Genomic DNA, 22063 nt, shown 5'->3' with positions numbered 1-22063 from the left:
AACGCAGGTTCTCCGCTAGGCCGCTCAATCCACCTCCACAGCAACCTAGGCGGGCCCGCCAACACCAGCACACCCAGGCTCGTGCCCAGTCTAATCAACCGGCCAAGGCTCTTCCTCCTGCCAAACCATCTCAGCCCTTTTGACTCCTCTCTCCAGGGCTTAGCCAGTCTTCCACCCTCATTGCCTCTTCCTCAGCCAATCGGAGGCAGGCTCCACATCTTCATCAGCCGTTGGGAGGTCATCACATCGGACCAGTGGGTCCTAAACATCATCCGCCACGGCTACTCTCTCAACTTCCAGACTCTTCCACCAGACAATCCTCCCGTAGAGTCTGCTTCTCTTTCAACTCAAACCCCCCTCCTCCTGAGGGAGGTCCATTCCCTCCTTCTACTCAATGCCATCGAAGAAGTACCTCTGGAACAAAGGGGCCGGGGATTCTACTCCCGTTACTTTCTAGTTCCAAAAAAGACAGGAGACCTACGTCCCATTCTCGACCTCCGGGACCTCAACAAGTGTCTCGTCAAGGAGAAGTTCAGAATGCTCTCCCTTGCCACGCTGTACCCTCATCTCTCTCGGAACGACTGGCTATGTTCCCTGGACCTCAAGGAGGCCTACACTCACATCCCAATCAATCCATCCTCGCGTCGCTACCTACGATTCCAGGTGCACCATCGCCATTATCAGTACAAGGTGCTACCTTTTGGCCTGGCATCATCGCCCAGAGTGTTCACCAAATGCCTCATTGTAGCGGCGGCCTTCCTCAGGTCTCACAACCTCCAGGTGTTTCCCTACTTGGACGATTGGTTAGTGAAAGCACCTACGTCTCCACTTGTGCTACAAGCCACTCATCATACCATCTCTCTCCTCCATCTTCTGGGGTTCGAGATCAACTACCCCAAGTCGCATCTGTTTCCAACACAGCGACTTCAGTTCATCGGAGCGGTTCTCGACACCACACTAATGAGGGCGTTTCTCCCCTCCGATCGTCAGCGAACTCTGCTCCGCCTGTGTCGTCAGGTGCTCCTTCATCACTCCATTTCTGCCAGACAGATGATGGTCCTCCTGGGCCACATGGCCTCGACGGTACATGTGCTTCCCCTGGCACGACTCCACCTCAGAACACCTCAATGGACTCTGGCCAACCAGTGGTCACAGACCTCGAATCTTCTTTCTCATCCCATCTCTGTGACATCATCTCTTCAGCGATCTCTACAATGGTGGTTGGACTCCTCAAATCTTTCCAGGGGCCTACTTTTTCATCTGCCCCCGCATTCCATGATCATCACCACGGATGCCTCCCCTTATGCATGGGGAGCTCACCTGGGAGACCTACGCACCCAAGGTCTTTGGACCCCGCAGGAGCGTCTCCATCACATCAATTTCCTGGAACTACGAGCCATGTTCTATGCTCTCAAGGCCTTCCAGCACCTTCTTTGCCCTCAGGTTCTGCTTCTGTGCACGGACAACCAAGTTGCCATGTACTACATCAACAAACAGGGCGGCACCGGATCTCGCCTCCTTTGTCAGGAGGCTCTTCGCATTTGGACCTGGGCCACGGCCCGCAGTCTTTTCCTCAAGGCTGTCTACATCCAGGGCGAACAGAACTCCCTGGCCGACAATCTCAGCCGCATCCTTCAACCTCACGAGTGGACTTTGGATCCTCCCACGCTCCACTCCATCTTTGCTCGCTGGGGCACTCCGCAGATGGACCTATTTGCAGCTCCTCACAACCATCAGCTGCCCCAGTTCTGCTCCAGACTCTTCTCTCCTCATCGTCTGGCCCCGGATGCATTCCTTCTCGACTGGACGGATCGGTTCCTCTATGCCTTTCCTCCTCTACCTCTGATGTTGCGGACTTTATCCAAACTCCGCAGGGACGGAGCCACCATGATCCTCATAGCTCCCCGGTGGCCTCGTCAACACTGGTTCTCCCTTCTACTTCAACTCAGCTCCAGGGAGCCCATTCCTCTACCTGTGTTTCCTACTCTACTTACACAGCAACATCAGTCTCTACTACATCCCAATCTGTCTTCCCTCCACCTGACAGCTTGGTTTCTCTCGGGCTGACCTCTTCAGGAAATCTGTCTCAGCCTGTCCGTCTCATTTTGGACGCCTCCAGGAAACCGGCCACCCTCCAATGTTACCATCAGAAGTGGACCAGGTTCTCCTCTTGGTGCCTCCGTCATCATCACAATCCCACCTCCTTAGCGGTGGAAACTGTTCTGGACTACTTACTCTCCCTGTCCTCAAGTCTACCTCAATCAGAGTCCATCTCAGTGCCATCACGGCATTTCATGAGCCTGTCCTAGGAAAACCTCTCACGGCTCACCCTCTGGTTTCCCGATTCATGAGGGGCCTCTTCAACATCAAACCACCTCTGAAGCCTCCTCCGGTCGTCTGGGACCTGAATGTGGTTTTGTCTGCCCTCATGAAACCTCCCTTTGAGCCACTTGCCACAACTTCGCTCAAATTTCTGACATGGAAGGTTCTTTTCCTCATTGCCATCACCTCTGCCAGGAGGGTTAGTGAGCTTCATGCACTGGTTGCCGATCCACCGTTCACTATTTTTCACCATGACAAGGTGGTTCTGCGCACCCATCCAAAGTTCCTTCCAAAGGTGGTCTCAGCCTTTCACCTCAACCAGTCCATTGTTTTGCCTGTGTTCTTCCCGAAACCTCATTCACATCCCGGAGAACAGGCATTGCACAGTCTGGACTGCAAGCGTGCCCTGGCTTACTATCTCGATCGTACAAGGGCTCACCGCTTGTCCCCTCAGCTCTTCCTGACCTTCGACCCGAATCGTTTGGGTCGACCGGTCTCTAAACGGACGCTATCCAACTGGCTTGCAGCTTGCATCGCGTTCTGTTACGCTCGGGCCGGTCTGTCACTAGACGGTGCTGTCACGGCCCACAGGGTAAGAGCTATGGCCGCTTCTGTTGCTTTCCTCCGTTCCACACCCATTGAGGAAATCTGCAAGGCGGCCACCTGGTCCTCAGTTCACACATTCACTACTCACTACTGTCTGGATGCTTTCTCCAGACGGGATGGGCACTTCGGCCAATCTGTACTTCAGAATTTATTTTCCTAATGGCCAACCATCCCTCCTCCCTCTTTTTTAGCTTGGAGGTCACCCATGCGTAAAGAATATGCTGCCTGCTTGTCCTGGGATAAAGCACAGTTACTTACCGTAACAGGTGTTATCCAGGGACAGCAGGCAGATATTCTTACGTCCCACCCTCCTCCCCGGGTTGGCTTCTTAGCTGGCTTATACTAACTGGGGACCACGCACTCCTCCGTCGGGCGGGAAGGCACTCGCGCACGCGCGGTGCGGCCAACTAGAACTTTCTAGTAAAAAGGTCCGTACCGTGGGCTCCGTCGGTGACGTCACCCATGCGTAAAGAATATCTGCCTGCTGTCCCTGGATAACACCTGTTACGGTAAGTAACTGTGCTTTTTTAGCGCAGGGAGCTGCGCTGAATGCCCCACGCTGCTCTCGACGCTCCTTGCGCTAAAAACTGCTATTGCAGTTTAGTAAAAGGGGCCCATAGTGCAAAATATAGACAGCATATATAAATTCTCAAAATGGACACATTTTGATCACTAAATTGAAAATAAAATCATTTTTCCTACCTTTATGTTTGGTAATTTCATCAGTCTCTGGTTGCACTTTATTCTTCTGACTGTGCATCCAATATTTCTTCCCTTCTTTCAGCCTCCTGTATGCTTCCTCTCCTCCAGACTTCATTCCCTCCCCCAACGTTTTCTTTGTTTCATCCTGTCCCCTTCTTTCTTTCTCTCTCCATGCCCCCTTTCTTTCTCTGTCTGTCTTTCTCTCTCTCTCCGTGCCCCATTTCTTTCTCTCTCCATGCCCCTTTCTTTCTCTATGTCTGTCTTTCTCTCTCTTTCTCCATGCCCCATTTTTTTCTTTCTTTCACCCTGCCCCCTTTCTTTCTGGATCCCTGTCTCGCCCCCTTGCTTTCTTTCTGGCTCCCTGGCTCCCCCCCTTTCTTTCTTTCTTTCTCCCTTCCCTCCCCCATGACACCGCTGCTACCACAACCATGCTGCCGCCACCGCCGGGGAAAGGCTTCTACTGGCCTTCGTAAACAGGCTGGCGCCAAATTCGCCCTCCTTCTTTTCCCGCGAACCGAGCAACTCTAGCCGCCCGACGTCAATTCTAACGTCGGAGAGGACGTTCCGGGCCAACCAGGCAGCGATTGGCTGGCCCAGAATGTCCTCTCCGATGTCAGAATTGACGTCGGACAGCTAGAGTTGCTCGGCTCGGGGAAGAGAAGCAGCAGGGAGGGAGAATTTGGCACCGGCTTCTTTCTTTCCCCGGCAGCAGCCTATTCCCCGGTAAGTGGCCAGCTGAACACCCCTTCGGGCCTTGTACCTGGGGCAGACCGCCCCCCGCCCCCCCTTGGTACGCCACTGCACCACTCTTACGGGGCGGCAAAAGGTCTTGTCCTCATTCTCGTGGGGCGGTGAAAGGTCTTGTCCCCATTCCTGTGGTAAACCAGTTACAAATGTTTCCATTTCAGTGGATTTACTGCGGTGACCCGCGGTTTACCGCGGTAAATGGTCCCCATATCATTCTCTATGAAGAAAATAAGAAGAGAGACATGCACTGGCAAGTTAGATGCAAAGCATTGATAAAGAAAGCTAAGAGAGAATATGAAGAGAAACTTGTCAAAGAGGCAAAAAGCCATTGCAGCAAGGGGCGGATAGGAGTTGCTGTACTGAACTGCAATCCAAAGCACGTGGCAGGCAGTGGAGGAAGCTGCGGGTTTTGGGAACTTGGAAAGCAGGCAGAGTGAGGAGACTGGAGGGCTGAAAAACCGAGTAGGCAGAGACAGGAGACCGGAGAGTGGAGCGGGCAGTGTGTGGGGGTTAAAGCGGAGCGGAGACTGAGAGAGGAGCGGACAGAGACTGGAGAGTGGAGCGGAGAGTGTGTGGGGTTAAAGCAGAGTGGATGGAGACAGGAGACTGAGAGAGGGCGGACAGAGACCGGAGAGTGGAGCGGACAAAGAGAGAAGGCTGAGGGCTGACAGTGGAGCTGAAAGCAAGGAGGAGCCAAAGGGCGGTAGTAGACCAAGCGGAGTCAAGGGGAAGAGGCGAGAAACAACTGTAAGGGCGGACGACTTGGAATCACTATGGGTTAAGCTACCAGGAAGAACTGGAGCAGACATAAAATTGGGTCTGTACCAATGTTCCCTCTAAGGATTGATGAGGTGTGTGCAAAAAAAAATATGTATGAGCGACAAGTTACATACTCCACAAATTTATGAGCAGGCGCGGAGGACGCATTTTTAAACAAATGTAGTTTATCCTTGTACTCCTTATGTATTTTTAATCATCTTTGAATATGTTTGTATGTTTATTGTTAAAATGGTTTTATTTATTTCCCCAAATTTATTTTTGTTATATGCATTGAAAATATTTGATATTGCGTTTAAATCAAAATCTCAATAAACTTGAAACGAGTGCCCGTGAGATTGTGGGAGGGTTAAATACTCAAAACTTAGAAGAATAACAATTTACTTAAAGTTTTTGCTTCGCCAGCTTTCTGGTATCTTTACATACAGTGGCGTACCTAGCATATGAAACATCCAGGGCCCATCATTTTTTGGCACCCCCTCCCCCCATCTGTACGAAAAACATGATTTTTAGTAACAAGCCACACGTCACACATGAGTACCTAGGAAAAGGCAGCATCTTACATATTGCAGTGAGCAGTACATCAATACACCCATTGTAAAACTAAACAAGCCAGACCAGCACAGATCAATCCTACAACATCAATCCTAACAGAAAACCATGTCTTTCAAACACACAGAACACAGAAAACACCTTCGCCTAGTATGGAATATGTCATCACAAACTAACCCCTCCCCCTTTTACAAAACTGTAGTGTGGATTTTAGCCATGGTGGTAACAGCTCTGATGCTCATAGAATTCTGAGCATCAGCGCTACTACCACAACGGCTGGCGCTAAAAAACGCTCCACAGTTTTGTAAAAGGGGGGATAAAATAGAAATACACAGCTTCAACGCTCTAGCTCAGGGGTGCCCAAACGTTTTGGGCTTGTGAGCTACTTTAAAATGACCAAGTCAAAATGATCTACCAACAATAAAATTAAAAAACACAAAGCACGCTGAGAAAATGTTAATTATCATTCCTATTCTGGATTTTTTTTAAAGATGTCAAGGCAGATGACTCTATGCATTGTCATCTCAGTAACAACCATACAAAAATAGACAAATATACCCCCCTCCCTTTTTATTAAACCGCAATAGCAGTTTTTAGCGCAGGGAACGCTCTCGACGCTCATAGGCTCCCTGCGCTAAAAAACACTATTGCGGTTTAGTAAAAGGGAGCCATAGTGCAAAATATAGACAGCATATATAAATTCAGACACATTTTGATAACTAAATTTCAAATAAAATCATTTTTCCTACCTTGTCTGGTGATTTCATGAGTCTCTGGTTGCACTTTCATCTTCTGACTGTGCATCCAATCTTTCTTCCCTTCTTTCAGCCTGCATGCTTCCTCTCCTCTAGACCTCATTCCCTCCCCCAACTTTTTCTTCCTCTCTCCCTGCCCTTTCTTTTTTTTCTCTCTTGATGCCCCCTTTCTTTCTCCCTACCCTCCACAAAGCTATTGCTGCCACCATCGGGGGAAACAGGCCCCAAAGCCACCATCAGGGGAAACAGGCCCTAAAGCCACCCCTGCAACCATCGGGGGAAACAGGCCCCAAAGCCACTGCCGCGGCTACCCCAAGCTCTCTTTGCTTCCCCCGACGTCAATTCTGCCGTCGGAGAGGAAGTTCCGCCCAGCCAGCCAGCGATTGGCTGGCCCGAACTTCCTCTCCGACTGCAGCCTTAGGGCGGGTGCATAGCCAGGGCGGACCGCCCCCCCCCCCCCCCCCGGTATGACACTGGAGACATGGCAGCGGCTCCTCTCACGAATCCCCACCGATGCAGTCGGGGATCTTGAAAGGAGCCGCCGCTGCATATTTCAACTTTAAAATACAGGCCGCCGCCGCTTCCTCTCACCTCGCCCTCGAGGGAGCGACAGGAGAAAGCGCATGAGCGACGCCACTGAAAATAGTGAGCAATCGCTCATGCGCTCACCTTAGAGGGAACACGGAGACTGAACTGAACTGCAAAAGCGGAAGGGTGGTGGTGATGGGGGCTTCAACTACCCGGGAATAGACTGGAGTATCGGGCACTCAAACTGTATGAGGAGGACCAAATTCCTGGAGGTCATGAGGGACTGTTTCATGGAACAGCTGGTCACGGAACCAACACGGGGTGATGCCACTCTTGACCTAATCCGCTAAGGAGGTGGCGGTACTAGCCCAACTAGGAAACAGCGATCACAACACGATCCAGTACAGGCTAGAAATTGGATCATCAAAGGTGAAAAGAACTACAACGACAGCACTCAACTTCAAAAAAGGGAATTATGATGCCATGAGGAAAATGGTGGGAAATAAACTCAACAACAACGCAAAGAAGATGGAGTCCGTAGAAAAAGCCTGGACCCTACTCAAGGGCACAGTGCACGAAGCACAGAACCTGTGCGTCCCCAAGTTCAGGAAAGGGTGCAAAAAAAATAGAACAAAAAACCCAGTGTGGATAACAAATGCAGTAACAAAGGCGATAAGTGACAAGAAAGCATCATTCAAAAAATGGAAAAAGGACAAAACAGAGGACAACCAAAAGGAGCATAAAATACACCAAAAGGAGTGTCACCGAGTGGTTAGGAAAGCAAAAAGAGAATATGAAGAGAGACTGGCAGGGGAAGCAACAAACTTCAAATCATTCTTCAGGTACATTAAGAGGAAGCAACCAGCAAGAGAGGAAGTGGGACCCTTGGATGATGGGGACAGAAGGGAGTGGTAAAAGAGGAAAAAGAGATTGCTGACAGGTTAAATGAGTTCTTCACGTCAGTTTTCACGAGGGAGGACACAACCAACATTCCGGAACCCGAGGAGATCGTAAAAGGAGAGCAGGATGAAAATCTGGTCCAACTAGAGGTGAGCAAGGTGGATGTCCTCAGGCAGATAGACAGGCTAAAGAGCGACAAATCGCCAGGTCCGGACGGCATTCACCCAAGGGTACTCAAGGAAATAAGAAATGAAATAGCTGAGCCACTTCGACAAATATGCAACCTATCCTTAAAAACTGGAGAGATTCCGGAGGACTGGAAAATAGCAAATGTCACGCCCATCTTCAAAAAAGGCTCAAGGGGAGACCCAGGAAACCACAGGCCGGTGAGCTTGACCTCGGTCCCGGGAAAGATGATGGAAGCGCTAATTAAAGACAGCATCTGGGAACACATCGAAAACAATGGGCAGCTAAATTCGAGCCAGCATGGCTTTTGCAAGGGCAGATCATGCCTCACAAACTTATTATACTTCTTTGAGGGGGTAACCAGCCAGGTGGATAAAGGGGAATCCATAGACATCATTTACCTTGACTTCCAAAAAGCCTTCGACAAGGTGCCACACGAAAGACTGCTAAGGAAGCTATGGAACCATGGGGTACAAGGGGAGGTCCACCGATGGATCAAAAACTGGCTGGCGGACAGGAAACAGAGGGTTGGAGTAAAGGGCCATTACTCAGACTGGAAATGGGTCACGAGCGGAGTTCCGCAGGGGTCGGTACTGGGACCGCTCCTGTTCAATATATTTATTAACGACCTGGAGGCAGGAGCAAAATGTGAGGTTATTAAATTTGCGGATGACACCTAGCTATATAGAAAGGTCAATAACATGGAGGACTGCGAAGATCTTCAAAAAGATCTGACAACACTGGAAAAATGGGCCAAAAAGTGGCAAATGAGCTTCAACATAGGGAAATGCAAGGTCATGTATATAGGGAAAAAGAACCCGATGTTCACTTACAAAATGGGGGGATCACCGCTAGGGGTGAGCAACCTTGAAAGAGACCTGGGAGTGATGGTAGACACAACATTAAAGGCGTCGGCGCAGTGCGCCACAGCCTCAAGGAAAGCAAACAAAATGTTGGGTATCATTAAGAAGGGTATCACGACCAGGACGAAGGAAGTCATCCTGCCACTGTATCGTGCAATGGTGCGCCCGCACCTGGTGTACTGTGTTCAGTACTGGTCGCCGTACCTCAAGAAGGACATGGTGGTACTTGAGAAAGTCCAGAGAAGAGCAACTAAGCTAATAAAGGGCATGGAGGACCTCTCATATACTGACAGGCTGAAAAAGCTGGGGCTTTTCTCCCTGGAAAAGCGGAGACTTAGAGGAGACATGATAGAAACCTTCAAGATCATGAAGGGTATAGAAAAAATAGACAGGGACAGATTTTTCAAATTATGGGGAACCACAAGTACAAGGGGGCACTCAGAGAAATTGAAAGGGGAGAGGTTTAGAACAAATGCCAGGAAGTTCTTTTTCACACAGAGGGTGGTGGATACATGGAACGCGCTACCGAAGGATGTGATAAGCAGGAGCACGCTACAGGGCTTCTAAGAAGCTTTGGATAGGTACTTGGAGGACAAAGGGATTGAGGGGTACAGATAAGAGTAGAGGTAGATTATAGGGACAGGATTAGAGGTAAGTTATAAAATTAGTCAGGGACCACTGTTCAGGCAATAGACCTGATGGGCCGCTGCTGGAGCGGACCGCTGGGCAAGATGGACCTCTGGTCTGCTTCAGCGGTGGCAACTCTTATGTTCTTATGTTCATAACAGTTTTGTTAGGTACTTCAATAGCAAAAAACCTGTGGGGGAATCCATGGGATCGTTGGATGATAAGGAGCTATCAGGGAGGATAAGGCCATAGCAGAGAGACTGAATGAATTCTTTGCTTCGGTCATTATGGAAGAAGATGCAAGAGATCCACCTGAACTGGGAATGAATTGAACTGAAAGAAATCTCAATGAATCTGGAAGATGTATTAAGACAAGTTAAAAAGTGATAAATTACCTGGATCTGATGGTATACATCCCAGGGTACTAAAAGAACTCAAACATGAAATTACTGAGCTGCTGTTAGTGATCTGTAATCTGTTGCTAAAATTGTCTGTAGTATCTGAAGATTGGAGGGTGGCCAATGTTATGCTGAGTTTTAAAAAGGGTTCCAGGGGAGATATGAGGAATTACAGACCAGTAAGCCTGACATCAGTGCTGGGGAAAATAGTGGAAACAATTATAAAAAATAAAATTGTGAAACACATAGATAAACATGATTTAATGAGACATTCAGCATGGATTCATCCTAGGGAAATCTTGTATCAGCAATTTCCTTGACTTCTTTGAAGGTCTGAATGAACATGTTGATAAAGGTGGGCCAGTTGATGTAGTGCAGGGGTGCCCACACTTTTTTGACTCACGAGCTACTTTTAAAATGACCAAGTCAAAATGATCTACCAACAATAAAATTTTAAAAAAACACAACGCACACTGTACGCATAGAATTGTTAATTATCATTCCTATTCCGGGGTTTTTTCAAAGAGGTCAAAGGAGATGTCTCTATGCACTGTCACCTCAGTAATAACCATATAAAAATAGACAAATACCCACCCCTCTCCCTTTTTACTAAACCACAATAGCAGTTTTTAGCGCAGGGAGCTGCGCTGAATGCCCAGTGCTGCTCTCGACGCTCATAGGCTCCCTGCGCTAAAAACCACTATTGCGGTTTAGTAAAAGGAGACCATATTGTAAAATATAGACAGCAGATATAAATTCAGACACATTTTGATCACTAAATTTAAAATAAAATCATTTTTCCTATCTTGTCTGGTGATCTCATGAGTCTCTGGTTGCACTTTCTTCTTCTGACTGTGCATCCAATCTTTCTTTCAGCCTATATGCTTCCTCTCCTCCACACCTCATTCCCTCCCCCAACTTTTTCTTCCTCTCTCCCTGATCTTTCTTTCTTTCTCTCTTCATGCTAAACTAAACTAAACTAAACTAAACCTTGGGTTTGTAAATACCTCATCATCTCTACATTCGCAAAGCTCAACACGGTTAGGGTAGAAAGGAACTCCAGTGAAAGGAAAAGACAAAATGAAGAGAAAATTTAGGACAAAGTAACCAGAGAAAGGAAGAGTTACATTTTTGAAAATAACCAGGTTTTCAGATGTTTACGGAAGATTTGGAGGGAGCTCAGATTCCTAAGAGGGAAGGTAAGATTGTTCCAGAGCTCAGTGATTCTGAAAGGGAGGGAGGAACCTAGTTTTCCTACAAGGGAAACGCCTTTTCGAGAGGGAAAGGAAAGTTTCAGTTTTTGGGTAGATCTGGTGGAATTGGGGTTAGAGGAATTCCAAGAAAGAGGAATAAAAGGGGGGAGAATGCCGTGTAGGATCTTGAAAGTAAGGCAGGCACATTTGAAGTGGACTCTGTAGATTATCGGGAGCCAGTGGAGCTTGGACAAAAGCGGTGAGACGTGGTCGAATTTGCTTTTTGCGAAGATAAGCTTAGCAGCAGCATTTTGAACCCGCTGGAGTCTTTGAAGGTTTTTCTTTGTTAGGCTTAGGTAGATAGAGTTGCAATAGTCCAGTCTGGAAAGGATGGTGGATTGGACAAGGACGGCAAAGTGTTTTTGATGGAAACAGGTTCTCACTTTCCTTAGCATGTGAAGCTGAAGAAACATTTTTTTATTAGGGAGTTAAGGTGATCGTTGAAGGAAAGTGTAGAGTCAATGATGACTCCCAGAATTTTACTTGAGTATTCAAGATGCAGGGTGGGGCCAGAGGACAGTGGGATGGGCAGTTGGTCCAGTTTTGGGCCGAGCCAGAGAAGTTTTGTTTTGGATTCGCCCAGTATTGAAAGTTCGATATACATGAGGATATGTTCGCAGAGAGGTTGGTGAGGTTCCGGTCGGTCTCGAGGAGAACAAAGATGTCATCTGCATAAGTGTAAAGTGTTTCAAGTGGGGAGAGATGGAGGAGTTTAAGGGAGGACATGTAAATGTTGAAGAGGATAGGAGAGAGAGGTGAGCCTTGTGGGACTCCACATATCGGGTTCCAGGGGGAGGAAGAAGTGCCCTTCATGTTGACTGTGTAGGAGTGGGAGCATAAGAACTTCGAGAACCGGTCAAGGAATGTGGAGTTAATGCCTATCTCGGTGAGTTGCTAAATTAGGATATCATGATGGACGACATCAAAAGCTGCAGAGAGGTCGAATTGAAGAAGGACGGCGAACTTGTTGCGAGAATGGAGATGTTGAACTTTTGAGATTAAGGAGGTCAGAAGGGATTCGGTGCTGAAGTTGGGACGGAAGCCCCCTTTCTTTTTTTCTGTTTCTCTTCTTTCCTTCTGTCTCCCTGCCTGCCCTCTTTCTTTCTTTCTCCCTGCCCTTCCCCAAGCCACTGCCACTGCCGCTGCCATCAGGGAACAGGACCCAAACCGCCACCAATGGATAACAGGCCCCAAAGCTGATGCCGCCGACGCCCCATGCTCTCCCTGCTTCGGGCCGACCAGCATTCCTCTCCCCGACATCAATTCTTCCGTCGGAGAGGAAGTTCCGCCCAGCCAGGCAGCGATTGGCTGGCCCAAACTTCCTCTCCGATGGCAGAATTGACGTCAGGGAGAGGAAGACTGATCGGCCCGATAGATCGCCAAGGCAAAGTGAGTCCTGGGCGATCGACCTATTGGGCACCCCTGATGTAGTGTATCTAGATTTTCAGAAAGCTTTTGACAAAGTTCCTTATGAGAGGCTCCTGAGAAAATTAAAGAGTCATGGGACAGGTGGCAAGTTCAGTTATGGATTAAGAATTGATTATTGGATAGAAAACAGAGGGTAGGGTTAAATGGTCATTTTTCTCAATGGAGGAGAGTAAACAGTGGAGTGCCTCAGGGATCTGTACTGGGTCCGGTGTTATTTAACTTATTTATAAATGATCTGGAAATTGGAATGACGGGTGAGGTGATTAAGTTTGCAGATGACACTAAACTGTACAGATTGTGAAAAATTGCAGGCAGACCTTAGGAAATTGGAAGACTGGGCGTCCAAGTGGCAGATGAAATGTAATGTGGACAAATGCAAAGTGATGCACATTGGGAAGAATAGTCCATATCAGTGTTACCAGATGCTGGGGTCCATCTTGGGGGTTAGCACCCAAGAAAAAGATCTGGGTGTGTCATTGTAGACAATTCAATGAAACCTTCCACTCAATGTGTGGCAGTGGCCAAAAAAAGCAAGCAAGATGCTAGGAATTATTTAAAAAAGGGATGGTTAACAAGACTAAGAATGTTATAATGCTCCATGGTGTGACCTCACCTGGAATATTGCTTTCAGAAAGATATAGCGGTACTAGAAAAGGTTCAAAGAAGGGTGATGAAGATATTAAAGTGGATGGAACTCCTCTAGTATGAGGAAAGACTAAAAAGGTTAGGGCTCTTCAGCTTGGAAAACAGACGGCTGAGGGGAGAGATGAATGGCTAAAAATGTAAAAAAGGGAGATAAAATTTTTTTCAGATATATTAGTGAAAGGAGGAAGATAAAAAATGGAATTTCTAGGCTAAAAGATGCTGGGAACAAATATGTGGAGAGTGATGAGGAGAAAGCAAATGTGCTAAATAAATACTTCTGTTCTGTGTTCACAGAAGAAAATCCTGGAGAAGGACCGAGATTGTCTGGCAAAGTTATACGAGAAAATGGAGTAGATTCTGCGCCGTTCACGGAGGAGGGTGTTTATGAGCAACTTGAAAAACTGAAGGTGGACAAAGCAATGGGACCAGAAGGGATCCATCCCAGGATACTAAGGGAGCTCAAGAGAGGTTCTGGCGAGTCCTATTAAAGACTTGTTCAACAAATCTCTGGAGACGGGAGTGATTCCTGGGGATTGGAGGAGAGCGGATGTGGTCCCTATTCATAAAAGTGGTCACAGGGATGAAGCAGGAAACTACAGGCCGGTGAGCCTCACTTCAGTTGTTGGAAAAATAATGGAAGTGTTGCTGAAAGAAAGGATAGTGTACTTCCTTGAATCTAATGGGTTACAGGATCCGAGGCAACATGGCTTTACAAAAGGTAAATCGTGCCAAACGAACCTGATTGAATTTTTTGATTGGGTGACCAGAGAGCTGGATCGAGGACATATGCTAGATGTAATTTACTTGGATTTCAGCAAAGCCTTTGATACAGTTCCTCATAGGAGGCTGTTGAACAAACTTGAAGGGCTGAAGTTAGGAGCCAAAGTGGTGAACTGGGTCAGAAACTGGCTGTCGGACAGGCGCCAGAGGGTGGTGGTTAATAGAAGTCGCTCGAAGGAAGGAAAGGTGACTAGTGGAGTCCCTCAGGGTTCGGTGCTGGGGCCAATCCTGTTCAATATGTTTGTGAGTGACATTGCTGAAGGGTTAGAAGGAAAAGTGTACCTTTTTGCAGATGATACCAAGATTTGTAACAGAGTAGACACCGAAGAGGGAGTGGAAAATATGAAAAAGGATCTGCAAAAGTTAGAGGAATGGTCTAATGCCTGGCAACTAAAATTCAATGCAAAGAAATGCAGAGTAATGCATTTGGGGATGATTAATAGGAAGGAACCGTATATGTTGGGAGGAGAGAAGCTGATATGCACGGACGGGGAGAGGGACCTTGGGGTTATAGTGTCCGAAGATCTAAAGGCGAAAAAACAGTGTGACAAGGCAGTGGCTGCTGCCAGAAGGATGCTGGGCTGTATAAAGAGAGGCGTAGTCAGTAGAAGGAAGAAGGTGTTGATGCCCCTGTACAGGTCATTGGTGAGGCCCCACTTGGGGTATTGTGTTCAGTTTTGGAGACCGTATCTGGCGAAAGACGTAAGAAGACTTGAGGCGGTGCAGAGGAGGGCGACGAAAATGATAGGAGGCTTGCGCCAGAAGACGTATGAGGAGAGACTGGAAGCCCTGAATATGTATACCTTAGAGGAAAGGAGAGACAGGGGAGATATGATTCAGACGTTCAAATACTTGAAGGGTATTAACGTAGAACAAAATCTTTTCCAGAGAAAGGAAAATGGTAAAACCAGAGGACATAATTTGAGGTTGAGGAGTGGTAGATTCAGGGGCAATGTTAGGAAATTCTACTTTACGGAGAGGGTAGTGGATGCCTGGAATGCGCTCCCGAGAGAGGTGGTAGAGAGTAAAACTGTGACTGAGTTCAAAGAAGCTTGGGATGAACACAGAAGATTTAGAATCACAAAATAATATTAAATATTGAACTAGGCCAGTTACTGGGCAGACTTGCACGGTCTGTGTCTGTGTATGGCCGTTTGGTGGAGGATGGGCAGGGGAGGGCTTCAATGGCTGGGAGGGTGTAGATGGGCTGGAGTAAGTCTTAACAGAGATGTCGGCAGTTGGAACCCAAGCACAGTACCGGGTAAAGCTTTGGATTCTTGCCCAGAAATAGCTAAGAAGAAAAAATTAATTAAAAAAAAATAAATTTAAATTGAATCAGGTTGGGCAGACTGGATGGACCATTCGGGTCTTTATCTGCCGTCATCTACTATGTTACTATGATTGAAGTCCAAGGCACTAGTTTGTTGTTTATGAGCATTTATTTTGAGGCTATGCGATCTAGCCTTTAATGAGCTTTCCTGGCATCACAAATTTTCTATACTTTGCAATCCATTGCTGCTTCCTCTTCTGCCATGATTTTGGTGGTGAGTTTTGCCATCCCTATTGAGCTCACTGACGAACTAGCTGAGCCATCTTAGGCTTGCTGTTTGTCTTCTCCCTTTCTTTTTTTTATGGATTTATTGGTCATTGCACTGACAGTTTATTGTCAGATATCAATTGCAGACTCTGCTTCTTACAAATGTAAGGACAAAGCTAGGGGGGGAGCTGATAAAGAGCAGGATTAAGTATGGGGCACAGCGGAGCTAAATGAAAAGCTACCACTCCATTGCTCTGTGTCATCTGACCTCCCCCAGCTAATAAATCATCATCTCTAACATCTATTGACATTTTGGAGCTGAGTTTGCTTTCTGGAACCAGTATGTAGATCTGGAAGAATGTCTGAGAATGCTCTCCTGGGGATCTAGTCTTATACCTAGAAATCTAAATTTTGCTTTCAAGTCCCCCTCTCCTACATCTTCTTGTTTTCCTTCCAGCAATACAATATTGTTTACTTGTTCACTGTATATTTTTCTGACATTTTATTTTCCTATTAGATTTGCTTTCTCTGAATTTACAGTTTGTGTATTCTTGTCTTATAGGCATTGGTGGTGGAATCATTCATCACCATGAATTGATCCATGGTAGTTCTTTCTGTGCTGCAGAACTGGGACACATTGTGGTATCAATGGATGGACCAGAATGCATGTGTGGAAGCCGTGGCTGCTTAGAAGCCTATGCTTCTGGAATGGCCTTGCAGAGAGAAGCTAAGAAACTACATGATGGCAAGTTTTTATAACATTTAATCCTCATTTTTTGCATTACAGTGGAACCTTGGCTTAAGAGCATAATTTGATCCAGAAGATAATCCTAAACCAATTTACTCGTATATCAAAGCGAGTTTCCCCATAGAAAGTAAGGGAAACTCGCATGATTCAATCCACCTCCCATCTCCCCCCCCCCCGGCTGCTCCACCCCACCCTACCACATCCCCAAAAGACCCCCCCACCCCTGAAGCCACTGGTGTTCTTCCACATCACCTCCCCTGTGAACCAGCATGGCCTCCCGCCCGCAAACACTACCCTCCGCGAACTGGCATCGCCCCCCTCGCGAACGCCTTCTGGCTCCCGCCTCTCTCTGAGATTCTCAGAGAGAAAGAGAGCCAGAAGGCCGTGACCTCTTTGAAAAAAAAACCTGAATATAAATGACAATTAACATTTTCTCTGCGTACAGTGTGCTTTGTGTTTTTTTTAATTTTGTGGTTACCATTATGTGTGTACCGTATACACTCAAATATAGGGTGAGATTTGAGGCCAAAAAAATTGCTCAAGAATGGGGGGTCTCGTCCTATATTTGAGTAATCACCCAATGACAACCCGACATCTTCCCGGACTTGCTGCAGGCCTACCGTTAGGCTGGGACAGGAGGGATCCCTTCTGTCTCCCATTCTGGCTAATACTAACAATTTTTTACCCCCATCTCCCCCACTGTGTTTCTTTTCCCTGGTGGTCCTACGGTGGATCACTAAATGGATGCAGAAGATGATGAAGTGAGGTAAACTGGAAATATCCACATTGACAATGCACCCCACTTCTCTCAGGGTTCAAAAAAGGATGGCTAAAGGGCCGTCTCCATCATTTAAATTAACACTAAAAGTGTAGATTCCAAATTATAATGGATAAGAGTGTCCCACTTAGGTCTTTATAATAGCCTCCTTATTTTACTGTAGCTTTTTGCTGGCTGTTGTCTTCTAATTTAATAATTCTTCAAAATAAAGTCAAAAACAACAGAAAGCCCGTTTCGCCATAAGGGCTTTTTAATGGTTCATTAGGAGCACTATTTCAGCGTCCTCACTCAAAATGGGCCTGGCGGGGCATGCTAGAGATACTGCATATTAAAGATAATTAAAGAAAAGACTTTCTGTTGTTTTTGACATTATTTTGAAGAATTATTAAATTAGAAAACAGCCAGCAAAAAGCTACATTAAACAAGGAGGCTATTATAAGGACCTAAGTGGGACACTTATCCAATATAATTTGGAAATACACTTTTAGGCCCAGATTCTCTAAAAGTGCGTCCCGATTTTAGGCAGCTGTAGGCGTCCTACAGCTGTCTAATCAGCCAATCGGGATGCACGTTTTAAAAAAAAAAATGCTCCCCAGGCAGGCCTGAAGGCGCCTCCGGGAGCCTAGAGAGACCCGCAAGATGCCTAAGCTCGTCTAAGGGCCTTAGGCGGGCCTTAGGCTGAACCTAGGCGGCCCTACGCGTCTCCCTAGTAGATGAGAAGCTTAAAAATGTAGGCCAGCAAAATGCTGGTCTACATTGTAAGTAAACGCGGCCGCTATACTTATCGCGGCAAGGGATCTCTCTGCCGCTATAAGTATAGCGGGCCGTGGCCCCTGACCGATCACTGGCAGGAGGGTGCCCAAACCCTCCTGCCCGAAGATGCACCCCCCTCCCCGACAGTACCGACCGCCCCCCCCCGACACTACCGATCGTCCCCCCCCGACAATATCGGTCGCTGGCAGGAGGGTGCCCAATCCCTCCTGCCCGAAGATGCACCCCCCCTGGCGCTAACAACCCCCACTCCACCAAACCTGTTCTTACTGATTGGCCAATCAGGCCTTAGATTAAGTGGGGATGGGCGGACCCGCTATGCCTAAGGCCTGATTGGTCCAGGCTTCTAGAGCCTGGGCCAATCAGGCCTTAGGCTTCGGCGGGATGGGCCGGGAAGGGGCGGGCCCGCCTCATTTCGACGAGGCATGCCTGCTTGCTCGACGTGCAAGACCCATCTGTAAGAACAGGTTTGGTGGAGTGGGGGTTGTTAGCGCCGGGGGGGGGCGTCTTCGGGCAGGAGGGATTGGGCACCCTCCTGCCAGCGACTGATATTGTCGGGGGGGGGGGGGAGATCGGTAATGTCGGGGGGGGGGGGGGCGATCGGTAGTGTCAGGGGGGGGGGTTGGTAGTGTCGGGGAGGGGGGTGCGTCTTCGGGCAGGAGGGTTTGGGCACCCTCCTGCTAGTGATCGGTCAGGGGGCCACGGCCCGCTATACTTATAGCGGCAGAGAGATCCCTTGCCGCGATAAGTGTAGCGGGCCGTGTCTAATCTAATCCGATTCTCTAACCCGCGTCTGTAACATGGACGCCGGTTACAGAATCGGGGTTTAGTTTAGGCCGATTCTGAATAGGACGCCTCTCCCGGGCGTCCTATACAGAATCAGGGCCTAGGTGTCTTGCGAGCCTCGCCTTCAATATAGGCGGCCTGCCTGGGGAGCATTTTTTTAAAAAAAACGTGCATCCCGATTGGCTGATTAGACAGCTGTAGGACGCCTACAGCTGCCTAAAATCGGGACGCACTTTTAGAAAATCTGGGCCATAGTGTTGATTTAAATGATGGAGAAGGCCTTTCAGCCATCCTTTTATTGAACCCTGAGAAATGGGGTACGTTGTCAGTGTGGGTCCTATGGTAGATCCCACTCTGAGCCCTTCCTACCGATCTCGTGGCCAGCAGCCTGCGGCTCACCCGGGCCAGAACACAGGAACAAGCTTTTTTAGCTCCCACCCGGCTCTATGCCGCTCCTTGAAAGGCTGCCACCAGTTCTTGCAGGACTCGCGGCAGCCATTCAGGGAGTGGCACAGGGCCAGGCGGGAGCTTGAAAAGCTTATTCCTGCTAGAGCAGGGGTAGGGAACTCCGGTCCTCGAGAGCCGTATTCCAGTCGGGTTTTCAGGATTTCCACAATCAATATGGCTGGGGACGGTGCAGTGACGGGTACAGATTTTTTTCCCCATGTCATACTCTAACTCCTGCATTCAGGCCCGGGTGCACCACTGGCTGCGATTTTGGCAGAAAGGGCTCAGCGCAGGATACACCGCTGGACCACCAGGGAAAAGGTATGCGGGTGGAGGTTAAAAATTGTTAGTATCGGCCGGGATTTGAGATGGGAGGGATCCCTCCTTTCCCAGCCTACCACTAAACAACTAGAGGGGGAAGAGGGTACAGGGATGGAAGGTGGGACAGGGTGTAGAGTCTAGCAGGGAGTGAGGGGGTCTGGGTTCAGAGCCTGGCAGGGAAGGGGGTTGAGTTCAGAGCCTGGTAGAGCAGGGAGGGAAGTAGGCTGGGTGCAGAGCCTGGTAGGGAAGGGGTCTGAGTGCAGAGCCTTGCAGGGCAGGGAGGGAAGGGGGCTGGGTGAAGAACTTGGCAGGGAGGGGGGCTGGGTGGAGATCCTGGCAGGGCATGACACTTGAATATTAAGCCCCTGTCTTACATTTGAGTCAATCATTTTTCCCCCTCTTTTGGGGGAAAATGGGGGTCTTGACTTATATTCAAGTATATACATAGAAACATAGAAATAGACGGCAGATAAGGGCCACGGCCCATCTAGTCTGCCCACCCCAATGACCCTCCCCTACCTTTCTCTGTGAATAGATCCCACTTGTCTATCCCATTTGGCCTTAAAATCAGGCACACTGCTGGCCTCAATAACCTGAAGTGGAAGACTATTCCAGCAATCAACCACCCTTTCAGTGAAAAAGAATTTCCTGGTGTCCCCGTGCAGTTTCCCGCCCCTGATTTTCCATGGATGCCCCCTTGTTGCCGCAGGATCCTTGAAAAATAAGATATCTTCTTCCACCTCGATGCAACCCGTGAGATACTTGAATGTCTCGATCATGTCACCCCTCTCTCTGCGTTCCTCGAGTGAGTACAGCTGCAACTTATCCAGCCGTTCCTCGTACGGGAGATCCTTGAGTCCCGAGACCATCCGGGTGGCCATTCTCTGGACCGACTCCAGTCTCAGCACATCCTTACGGTAATGCAGCCTCCAGAATTGCACACAGTATTCCAGGTGGGGCCTCACCATGGATCTATACAACGGCATAATGACTTCAGGCTTACGGCTGACGAAACTCCTGCGTATACAACCTATGATTTGCCTTGCCTTGGATGAAGCTTGCTCCACTTGATTGGCAGTCTTCATGCTCTCACTGACGATCACCCCCAAGTCTCGTTCTGCTTCAGTTCTTGTTAGGATCTCGCCATTAAGGGTGTAAGTCTTGCATGGATTTTGGCTGCCCAGGTGCATGACTTTGTATTTTTTGACATTGAAGCTGAGTTGCCAGGACCTAGACCAGCGCTCCAGTAGGAGTAGGTCGTGCATCATGTTGTCGGACATTGAATTTGTCTGTTGTGCTTTTGCCCACTACATTGCTTAGTTTGGCGTCATCGGCGAATAATGTTATTTTACCTCGCAGCCCTTCTGCCAAGTCTCTTATAAAGATGTTGAATAGGATCGGGCCCAGGACCGAGCCCTGCGGCACTCCACTGAATACCTCCGTCATTTCGGAGGGGGTGCCGTTCACCACTACCCTCTGAAGCCTACCTCCAAGCCAGTTCCCAACCTATTTCGTCAATGTGTCGCCCAATCCTATAGAACTCATCTTGCTCAGCAACCTGCGGTGTGGTACGCTATCGAATGCTTTACTGAAGTCCAGGTATACGATGTCCAGGGACTCCCCAACATCCAGCTTCCTCGTCACCCAGTCAAAGAAGCTGATCAGGTTGGATTGGCAGGATCTCCCCTTAGTAAATCCATGTTGATGGGGATCCTGTAGATTCTCCTCGTTCAGGATCGTATCCAATTGGCGTTTGATTAGAGTTTCCATTAGTTTGCACACTATTGATATGAGACTCACCGGTCTGTAGTTTGCTGTCTCCATCTTGGAGCCTTTCTTGTGGAGTGGAATGACGTTAGCCGTCTTCCAGTCCAACGGGACGTTACCCGTACTAAGGGAGAGATTGAAGAGCGCGGATAGCGGTTCCGCCAAGACATCACACAACTCCCTGAGCACCCTGGGGTGTAGGTTGTCAGGCCCCATTGCCTTGTTAACCTTAAGCTTTGACAGCTCGCAGTAGACACCGCTGGGTGTAAACTCAAAATTACTAAACGGGTCATCTGCGTCAACCCTTGTCTGTAGCTAAGGGCCGAGTCCTGGCGCCTCGCCTGTGAAGACTGAGCAGAAGTATTCATTTAACAGTTGGGCTTTTTCTGAGTCCGCTTCTACATAGTCTCCGTCTGGTTTCCTAAGACGTACTATCCCGCCTGAGTTCTTATTTCTGTCACTGATATACCTGAAGAAGGATTTATCTCCTTTCTGGATGTTCTTCGCTAGAGACTCCTCCATGCGGAATTTGGCCTCCCTAACTGCTGTTTTGACGGCTTTTGACTTGGCCAGATAGACTTCCCTAGAGTCCTGTTTCCCTGATTGTTTGTAAGAGATGAATGCTTTTTTCTTCTCCTTGATGAGGTCCGAAATCTCCGCAGAGAACCACTGTGGCTTATTGTTCCTTCGCTGTTTACTTACTGATTTAACATAGCGGTTTGTTGCTTCTTGTATGGTGGCTTTCAAAGTCGACCACGTTTCTTCCACGTTATCGGTTTCTGCTTGGCTTTGTAGCACCTGGTGAACAAAGTCTCCCATTTCTTTGAAGTTTGTGTCCT

At 48.2% G+C, this 22063-nt stretch overlaps 1 protein-coding gene across 1 annotated transcript in view; it reads left to right on the top strand.

The window, feature by feature from the left end:
* The window catches only part of GNE (glucosamine (UDP-N-acetyl)-2-epimerase/N-acetylmannosamine kinase), a 547927-nt gene that overhangs the window by 346610 nt on the left and 179254 nt on the right, over positions 1-22063 (top strand). The window contains 1 exon segment of the mRNA XM_033917983.1: positions 16169-16351. Within this exon segment, the coding sequence (XP_033773874.1) occupies positions 16169-16351 (183 nt within the window).

Source organism: Geotrypetes seraphini, chromosome 1, assembly GCF_902459505.1.
Source record: "Geotrypetes seraphini chromosome 1, aGeoSer1.1, whole genome shotgun sequence".
In the NCBI taxonomy this organism is placed as follows: domain Eukaryota; kingdom Metazoa; phylum Chordata; class Amphibia; order Gymnophiona; family Dermophiidae; genus Geotrypetes; species Geotrypetes seraphini.
This window is presented reverse-complemented; position numbering and strand designations above follow the sequence as displayed.